The following is a 10,097-nucleotide window of genomic DNA, read 5'->3' as shown; positions in this document are numbered from 1 at the left end:
ATATGTGCACAGCACGTCAAGATTCTCATAGACTTTACTGGGAGGAGGAGCCTTAACTCAGGAAGATCGAAAAGATTACCAGACCGAAATTGGACCTTCTTTATCCTTCTATAACGGTTTTTCTGTACACCTTAGACTATGGGTCCCCAATTCCAGTCCTCAAGGGCCGCCAACAGTGCATGTTTTCAGGATTTCCTTAGTATTGCACATGTGATAATTTAATCATCTACACAGTTGATGATTCCAACACCCATGCAATGCTAAGGAAATCCTGAAAACATGCACTGTTGGCGGTCCTCGAGGACTGGAGTTGGGGAACCCTGCCTTAGACTGTCAAAGGAACCAGTCAGTATTGGGAGCAGGCAGGTCGGCCGAGACTGGCCATGAGCAGGCGAGCTGGCCAAGCTGAGACTGGCCACGGGCGGGCGGGCCGGCAGGTGGAGCCGAGACTGGCCACGGGCGGGCGGGCCGGCAGGTGGAGCCGAGACTGGCCACGGGCGGGCGGGCCGGCAGGTGGAGCCGAGACTGGCCACGGGCGGGCCGCATGGAGATGCAATTGTGATATTAATGACTGACTGTTCACACAGTTTGTATGGGTCTGTGTGAATGGAGATATAAGGGGGCACCAATCTACTTGAACATAGTCGATTAATGCTCATTTATTTACAGAAGTCGCCTTGTGTCCGTGCACCATGACAATCCTTCCTCACTAACATCATTGAGAATGGTCAACTAATCTGTATTAGAAAAGCCTTAAAGGGAATCTGTCACTAGGTTTATGCTCCCCCATGCTGGCCTGCCTGTCCATGGTTGGTCCCCATGCTGGCCTGCCTGTCCATGGTTGGTCCCCATGCTGGCCTGCCTGTCCATGGTTGGTCCCCATGCTGGCCTGCCTGTCCATGGTTGGTCTCCGCGCGGCCTGCCTGTCCATGGTTGGTCTCCGCGCTGCCGGCCTGCCCGCCCATGGTTGGTCTCCGCACAGTCGGCATCATCGGTGCATTTGCCTTGGACTGTACGGTCCCGATTCTAGAAGGCAGACTGCGGTTGGTCATTTACTATGAGAGCCATTGAGTGAGTAATTTCCTGCATAACAAGTAGCTTATTGTAATGCTGGATATAAAATAATCATTTCCGTTCATTATGAATCAGAGGAGGAGGAATGTTCAGACATTTTTTTTTGGTTCTTTTGCTCTAGTTCGCCTCACAGTATAGTCACATTTCCTTAAAACACAATACATAGCCTAAAATGATGAATGCAGCCCGAGCGTCCCCTACATACAGGGAAGATTTTACTCTCATCCAACCCGAGCGTCCCCTACATACAGGGAAGACTTTACTCTCATCAGCCCGAGCGTCCCCTACATACAGGGAAGATTTTACTCTCATCCAGCCCGAGCGTCCCCTACATACAGGGAAGACTTTACTCTCATCCAACCCGAGCGTCCCCTACATACAGGGAAGACTTTACTCTCATCAGCCCGAGCGTCCCCTACATACAGGGAAGACTTTACTCTCATCAGCCCGAGCGTCCCCTACATACAGGGAAGACTTTACTCTCATCAGCCCGAGCGTCCCCTACATACAGGGAAGACATTACTCTCATCCAACCCGAGCGTCCCCTACATACAGGGAAGACTTTACTCTCATCAGCCCGAGCGTCCCCTACATACAGGGAAGACTTTACTCTCATCCAGCCCGAGCGTCCCCTACATACAGGGAAGACTTTACTCTCATCCAACCCGAGCGTCCCCTACATACAGGGAAGACTTTACTCTCATCAGCCCGAGCGTCCCCTACATACAGGGAAGACTTTACTCTCATCAGCCCGAGCGTCCCCTACATACAGGGAAGACTTTACTCTCATCAGCCCGAGCGTCCCCTACATACAGGGAAGACATTACTCTCATCCAACCCGAGCGTCCCCTACATACAGGGAAGACTTTACTCTCATCAGCCCGAGCGTCCCCTACATACAGGGAAGACTTTACTCTCATCAGCCCGAGCGTCCCCTACATACAGGGAAGACTTTACTCTCATCCAACCCGAGCGTCCCCTACATACAGGGAAGACTTTACTCTCATCAGCCCGAGCGTCCCCTACATACAGGGAAGATTTTACTCTCATCCAGCCCGAGCGTCCCCTACATACAGGGAAGACTTTACTCTCATCCAACCCGAGCGTCCCCTACATACAGGGAAGACTTTACTCTCATCAGCCCGAGCGTCCCCTACATACAGGGAAGACTTTACTCTCATCAGCCCGAGCGTCCCCTACATACAGGGAAGACTTTACTCTCATCAGCCCGAGCGTCCCCTACATACAGGGAAGACTTTACTCTCATCAGCCTGAGCGTCCCCTACATACAGGGAAGACTTTACTCTCATCAGCCCGAGCGTCCCCTACATACAGGGAAGACTTTACTCTCATCAGCCCGAGCGTCCCCTACATACAGGGAAGACATTACTCTCATCCAACCCGAGCGTCCCCTACATACAGGGAAGACTTTACTCTCATCAGCCCGAGCGTCCCCTACATACAGGGAAGACTTTACTCTCATCAGCCCGAGCGTCCCCTACATACAGGGAAGACTTTACTCTCATCAGCCCGAGCGTCCCCTACATACAGGGAAGACTTTATTCCCATCCAGCCCGAGCGTCCCCTACATACAGGGAAGACTTTATTCCCATCCAGCCCGAGCGTCCCCTACATACAGGGAAGACTTTACTCCCATCCAATATTATATTCATAGGATTGTGTATTAGAAGGATTCCCAAATATCAAGCAGATCATCAGTTTTTTGCGGGGTTTGGTCGTCAGCCCCGGTGGAGCCATGGAGTGTAGGGAGAAACTCTGTGGACGTAGCCTAATGTGGAAAATACGTGTGTAGTTGCCAGACGGTGCCAAGCCAGTCTGTGACCAGGTGGGTGAGGACCACAAAGAAAGGCAACGAGGGGCCACTTGGGTGCTCTTTTCCTCCATAAAGCACGATATGACGGTATTCTGTAACCTGTAATTCTGCAACATGAGTGTAGCAACCTGTTTTCTTCTGTCTTTGGAAACCTTTATCCTGTTTGTGTAATGCTCGGACCTTTCGCGTTCCTGTTCTCTCCTATACGAGCGGGGAGGAAGCCGGGTGGAGTTTCCTCCAGTCCTCAGTGGCCAGTGTAGCGCTGCGGGGAGTAATAGGCGGCTGGTGCTGGCAGGTAGCACGTCCCTCGCTGTCGTGTAATGCTGGGTGGGGATGTGTGTAGGGATTCCATGTCTCAGGTGTCACTCGGTGCAGCCATACACAATGATTAATTGATGCATATAATTAATCTGAGCTTTCTTTCTCTTTTTAGGTATTTTCCCTCTTTGTGAGTGAGGCATTCCCATTTGCACTATGGAGCGATCCCAGAACAAGATGTGCTGCAAAGAGAAGAGTGTGACTGCAGAAGAGAACCTCTTTTTTGCAGCCTGTGATTGCGAAGAGGAAATTGGCCGTGGGAAACCCATTCGTGGAAGGACAAAATCACGCAGTTTGTCTGCATCTCCAGGACCGGGAAGCACCAAGGAATTCAGGTGTGTGGGGAAAATTGCAGGTTTTATCTTTGCACAACCTATATTTATTATTCCTAAGGTTTGTACAGTTTCTGCTAGGCTGGGGTCCCTGCTGGGCTGGGGTCCTTGTTGGTTTGGGGTCCTTGTTGGTTTGGGGTCCTTGTTGGTTTGGGGTCCTTGTTGGTTTGGGGTCCTTGTTGGTTTGGGGTCCTTGTTGGTTTGGGGTCCCTGCTGGGCTGGGGTCCCTGCTGGGCTGGGATCTGGGATCCCTGCTGGGCTGGGGGTCCCTGCTGGGATGGGGGTCCCTGCTGGGCTTGGGGTCCCTGCTGGGCTGGGGGTCCCTGCTGGGCTAGGGGCTGGCGTCCCTGTTGGTCTAGAGTCTTTGGGCTGGCATCTTGTCTGGTTTAGGCTGCTTTCACACATCAGTTTTTTGCAATCAGGTACAATCCAGGGCTTTGCAGAAAAACGCATCCATTTTTTTTTTTTTGCCCCAGATGCGTTTTTTTCCCTCATAGACTTGCATTAGCGCAGGATTGCCTTGCGTTGCATCTGGTTTTTGCTGGATGCGGCGGCTGGATGGAACGTTGCCTGCAGCGTTTTTTATCTGCGGCGAAAAACCGCATCGTGTCGGATCGGTGCGATTTACAATGCAAGCCTATGGACGCCGGATGCGTTTTTTTTTTTTTTTTTTTTTTTAACTGCGCATGCTCAGTATCAAGCCGCATCTGTCAAAAACCGGGCGGGCCGCATGGAAAAACTTATGGAACGGATCCGTTTTTTTTCGCCGCATCCGTTGCATAGGTTTTTGAGCCGGATTGCGCCTGATGCAAAAAAACTGATGTGTGACAGCAGCCTAAAGGGGGCTTTACACGCTACGATATCGTTAATGTTTGATCGTCGGGGTCACATTGTTAGTGACGCACATCCAGCATCATTAACAGTATCGCAGCGTGTGACACTGACCAGCGACCTTAAGCGACCTCAAAAATGGTGAAAATCGTTCACCATGGAGAGGTTGTGCCAAACTCAAAAATCGGTAAGGGTTGTTTACCCAGGTGGTTCATCGCTCTTGCGGCAGCACACATCGCTATGTGTGACACCGCAGGAGCGAGGAACGTCTCCTTACCTGCCGTCGGCCACAATGAGGAAGGAAGAAGGTGGGCGGGATGTTACGTCCCGCTTATCTCCGCCCCTTCGCTTTGATTGGCCGGCCGCTTAGTGACGTCGCGGTGACGTTGAACGCCCCTCCCCCTTGAGGGAGGGATTGTTCGGCGGTCACAGCGACGACGACGACCACGTAAGTGCGTGTGACTCTGCCGTAGCGATAATGTTCGCAGCGGCAGCGATATCACATGGGCGACGGGGGCGGGTACTTACATGCTCTATCGCTAGAAATTGCTATTAATATCGTAGCGTGTAAAGCCCGCTTAAGTATATGATGAGATGCTGTTTGGTGGTCCAGTGAGCATTAGCTTTAATGAGACATTCCTGGCCCAATGGGCAGCTCTTTAGTCCCTGGTGGTCGGTGGGCTGACATCAGTGCCTGGTGCCTTGAAGGTCTGATATTTCCAAATGAAAATTTAGAAATTAAGGTTTGGTCACTGCCTGTACTGAAGGCCCTTTTCATATTATAATGGGTGCATGTACGGTATGTGGTACACACAGGCCTATGTGCTCATGTGAACAAGCCCAAGGTCAGTTTCTCACTTCTGTCATACGTGGACGGTTCTTCATCTGAAGATCCAGCTCAGATGCCTTCTGACCGGAGCTAAATGCCCCATATATTTACTTGAAGCAATTGAATGAAACTTTTTTTTTTTTTTTTTTTAAAAAATCCACAAAATTGTGGATAAAAACCAGACTATTTTGCAAATGCTTATCTGAACGACTTCTTGCGTTTGTAGACTTTTTCACAATTCTTGGGTAAAGTGACGCTTCCTTATCAGAGATCACCATTAGACCTTGGAGCTCAGGACCGTTTCTTGCTTTTGCTAGCTTAAAGAGAACATTTCAGCCATGTCAAAGATATCAAATTTTTACTCTAATCTTATTCCTCTTTCTCCTCTAAGTGTTGCGCTTTTTCCTTAATTAATATCTGCTATACGGTTTGAAATATACCGTATTTTTCGGACCATAAGACGCACTTTTTGGGGGGGTGCGTCTTATGGTCTGACTATAGGGCTGCGGCCGGGAATGAGGGTGCTGCGGTGGAGCGGGCCATCGGGGGCACGAGCAGGCTGTAGCAGCCTGCTGTGACCACGTGGGCCCGCTCATTACATATGCACGCCCATCCTCCTGCCCTTCATCTCTCAGCGAAACTGGCGCTGACAGGTGGGCGGGGGGAAGAGCGGGGGGTGCGCGCATAATTAACAGCCGGCTGTGATCACCCCTGGCAACTACAGCCTGGAGTGATCATATGTGGCTGCATTCACTGCTCCCCGTGCGTCATTATCAGCGCGGGGTGCAGTGAATCAGTGCACTCACCCGTCCCCGTGTGTGGAGCCGTCCCCCTGCAGCACGCGATGTCTTCCTGTCTGTGCCGGTCAGCTGATCTGGACACTAGCGGCGCGCACAACGATGACGTCATCGCTGTGCGCGCCGCTAGTGTCCACCAGATCAGCTGACCCGGCTCAGACAGGAAGACATCGCGAAGCTACAGACAACGGTGACTGCTCCACACACGGGGACTGCTCCACACAGCGGCGCTGCAGCTGACACAGAGAGGAAGATGATAGGTGCTGCAGGGAGTGAGGAAAAGGTGAGTATAAACGTTTGTTTTTTTTTTTTTTTCTGTGCCACAGGATACAGGCCATATACCAGGATGGGGGTATTTCATGAGCAGGATGGATGGGGGTATTTCATGAGCAGGATGGATGGGGGTATATCATGAGCAGGATGGATGGGGGCATATCATGAGCAGGATGGATGGGGGCATATCATGAGCAGGATGGATGGGGGTATATCATGAGCAGGATGGATGGGGGTATATCATGAGCAGGATGGATGGGGGCATTTCATGAGCAGGATGGATGGGGGGCATATCATGAGCAGGATGGATGGGGGCATTTCATGAGCAGGATGGATTGGGGTACATCATGAGCAGGATGGATGGGGGCATATCATGTGCAGGATGGATGGGGGCATATCATGTGCAGGATGGATGGGGGCATATCATGAGCAGGATGGATGGGGGCATATCATGAGCAGGATGGATGGGGGCATTTCATGAGCAGGATGGATGGGGGTATATCATGTGCAGGATGGATGGGGGCATATCATGAGCAGGATGGATGGGGGCATATCATGAGCAGGATGGATGGGGGCATTTCATGAGCAGGATGGATGGGGGCATATCATGTGCAGGATGGATGGGGGCATATCATGTGCAGGATGGATGGGGGCATATCATGTGCAGGATGGATGGGGGCATATCATGAGCAGGATGGATGGGGGTATATCATGAGCAGGATGGATGGGGGCATATCATGAGCAGGATGGATGGGGGCATATCATGAGCAGGATGGATGGGGGTATATCATGAGCAGGATGGATGGGGGTATATCATGAGCAGGATGGATGGGGGCATATCATGAGCAGGATGGATGGGGGCATATCATGAGCAGGATGGATGGGGGTATTTCATGAGCAGGATGGATGGGGGCATATCATGAGCAGGATGGATGGGGGCATTTCATGAGCATGATGGATGGGGGCATTTCATGAGCAGGATGGATGGGGGCATTTCATGAGCAGGATGGATGGGGGCATATCATGAGCAGGATGGATTGGGGTACATCATGAGCAGGATGGATGGGGGCATATCATGAGCAGGATGGATGGGGGCATATCATCAGCAGGATGGATTGGGGTACATCATGAGCAGGATGGATGGGGGCATATCATGAGCAGGATGGATGGGGGTATATCATGAGCAGGATGGATGGGGGCATTTCATGAGCAGGATGGATGGGGGTATATCATGAGCAGGATGGATGGGGGTATATCATGAGCAGGATGGATGGGGGCATTTCATGAGCAGGATGGATGGGGGCATTTCATGAGCAGGATGGATGGGGCATATCATGAGCAGGATGGATGGGGGCATATCATGAGCAGGATGGATGGGGGTATATCATCAGCAGGATGGATTGGGGTACATCATGAGCAGGATGGATGGGGGTATATCATGAGCAGGATGGATGGGGGCATTTCATGAGCAGGATGGATGGGGGCATTTCATGAGCAGGATGGATGGGGGCATTTCATGAGCAGGATGCATGGGGGCATATCATGAGCAGGATGGATGGGGGCATTTCATGAGCAGGATGGATGGGGGCATATCATGTGCAGGATGGATGGGGGCATATCATGAGCAGGATGGATGGGGGCATTTCATGAGCAGGATGGATGGGGGCATTTCATGAGCAGGATGGATGGGGGCATATCATGTGCAGGATGGATGGGGGCATATCATGAGCAGGATGGATGGGGGCATATCATGAGCAGGATGGATGGGGGCATATCATGTGCAGGATGGATGGGGGCATATCATGAGCAGGATGGATGGGGGCATATCATGAGCAGGATGGATGGGGGCATATCATGAGCAGGATGGATGGGGGCATTTCATGAGCAGGATGGATGGGGGCATTTCATGAGCAGGATGGATGGGGGCATATCATGAGCAGGATGGATGGGGGCATATCATGTGCAGGATGGATGGGGGCATATCATGAGCAGGATGGATGGGGGCATATCATGAGCAGGATGGATGGGGGCATATCATCAGCAGGATGGATGGGGGTATATCATGAGCAGGATGGATGGGGGCATATCATCAGCAGGATGGATGGGGGTATATCATGAGCAGGATGGATGGGGGCATTTCATGAGCAGGATGGATGGGGGCATTTCATGAGCAGGATGGATGGGGGCATTTCATGAGCAGGATGGATGGGGGCATTTCATGAGCAGGATGGATGGGGGCATATCATGTGCAGGATGGATGGGGGCATATCATGAGCAGGATGGATGGGGGTATATCATGTGCAGGATGGATGGGGGCATATCATGAGCAGGATGGATGGGGGCATTTCATGTGCAGGATGGATGGGGGCATATCATGAGCAGGATGGATGGGGGCATTTCATGAGCAGGATGGATGGGGGCATTTCATGTGCAGGATGGATGGGGGCATATCATGAGCAGGATGGATGGGGGCATTTCATGAGCAGGATGGATGGGGGCATTTCATGTGCAGGATGGATGGGGGCATATCATGAGCAGGATGGATGGGGGCATATCATGTGCAGGATGGATGGGGGCATATCATGAGCAGGATGGATGGGGGCATTTCATGAGCAGGATGGATGGGGGCATAACATGTGCAGGATGGATGGGGGCATATCATGAGCAGGCTGGATGGGGGCATATCATGAGCAGGATGGATGGGGGCATATCATGAGCAGGATGGATGGGGGCACATCATGAGCAGGATGGATGGGGGCACATCATGAGCAGGATGGATGGGGGCATATCATGAGCAGGATGGATGGGGGCATATCATGAGCAGGATGGATGGGGGCATATCATGAGCAGGATGGATGGGGGCATTTCATGAGCAGGATGGATGGGGGCATATCATGAGCAGGATGGATGGGGGCATTTCATGAGCAGGATGCATGGGGGCATTTCATGAGCAGGATGCATGGGGGCATTTCATGAGCAGGATGGATGGGGGCATATCATGAGCAGGATGGATGGGGGCATATCATGAGCAGGATGGATGGGGGCATATCATGAGCAGGATGGATGGGGGCATATCATGAGCAGGATGGATGGGGGCATATCATGAGCAGGATGGATGGGGGCATATCATGAGCAGGATGGATGGGGGCATTTCATGAGCAGGATGGATGGGGGCATAACGAGCAGGATGGATGGGGGCATATCATGAGCAGGATGGATGGGGGCATATCATGAGCAGGATGGATGGGGGCATTTCATGAGCAGGATGGATGGGGGCATTTCATGAGCAGGATGGATGGGGGCATTTCATGAGCAGGATGGATGGGGGCATTTCATGAGCAGGATGGATGGGGGCATATCATGAGCAGGATGGATGGGGGCATATCATGAGCAGGATGGATGGGGGCATAACATGAGCAGGATGGATGGGGGCATAACATGAGCAGGATGGATGGGGGCATATCATGAGCAGGATGGATGGGGGCATAACATGAGCAGGATGGATGGGGGCATAACATGAGCAGGATGGATGGGGGCATATCATGAGCAGGATGGATGGGGGCATATCATGAGCAGGATGGATGGGGGCATATCATGAGCAGGATGGATGGGGGCATATCATGAGCAGGATGGATGGGGGTATATCATGAGCAGGATGGATGGGGGCATAACATGAGCAGGATGGATGGGGGTATATCATGAGCAGGATGGATGGGGGCATATCATGAGCAGGATGGATGGGGGCATTTCATGAGCAGGATGGATGGGGGCATATCATGAGCAGGATGGATGGGGGCATATCATGAGCA

General features: G+C 52.0%; 1 protein-coding gene across 4 annotated transcripts in view; it reads left to right on the top strand.

Moving 5' to 3' along the window:
* The window catches only part of NADK (NAD kinase), a 96,483-nt gene that overhangs the window by 34,381 nt on the left and 52,005 nt on the right, over positions 1-10,097 (top strand). For 3 of the 4 annotated variants that reach the window (XM_075328855.1, XM_075328852.1, XM_075328853.1), the window contains exon 2: positions 3,342-3,561. In XM_075328855.1, coding sequence (XP_075184970.1) covers positions 3,383-3,561 — 179 coding nt within the window. In that variant the 5' untranslated portion in view covers positions 3,342-3,382. Of the gene's footprint in view, positions 1-3,184; positions 3,204-3,341; positions 3,562-10,097 lie in introns of those variants that run through there. The other variant, XM_075328854.1, reaches the window with a different exon arrangement.

Source organism: Anomaloglossus baeobatrachus, chromosome 11 (genome assembly GCF_048569485.1).
Source record: "Anomaloglossus baeobatrachus isolate aAnoBae1 chromosome 11, aAnoBae1.hap1, whole genome shotgun sequence".
NCBI lineage: Eukaryota > Metazoa > Chordata > Amphibia > Anura > Aromobatidae > Anomaloglossus > Anomaloglossus baeobatrachus.
The sequence above is the reverse complement of the archived record's forward strand: the minus strand, read 5'-3'. Positions and strand labels throughout refer to the sequence as shown.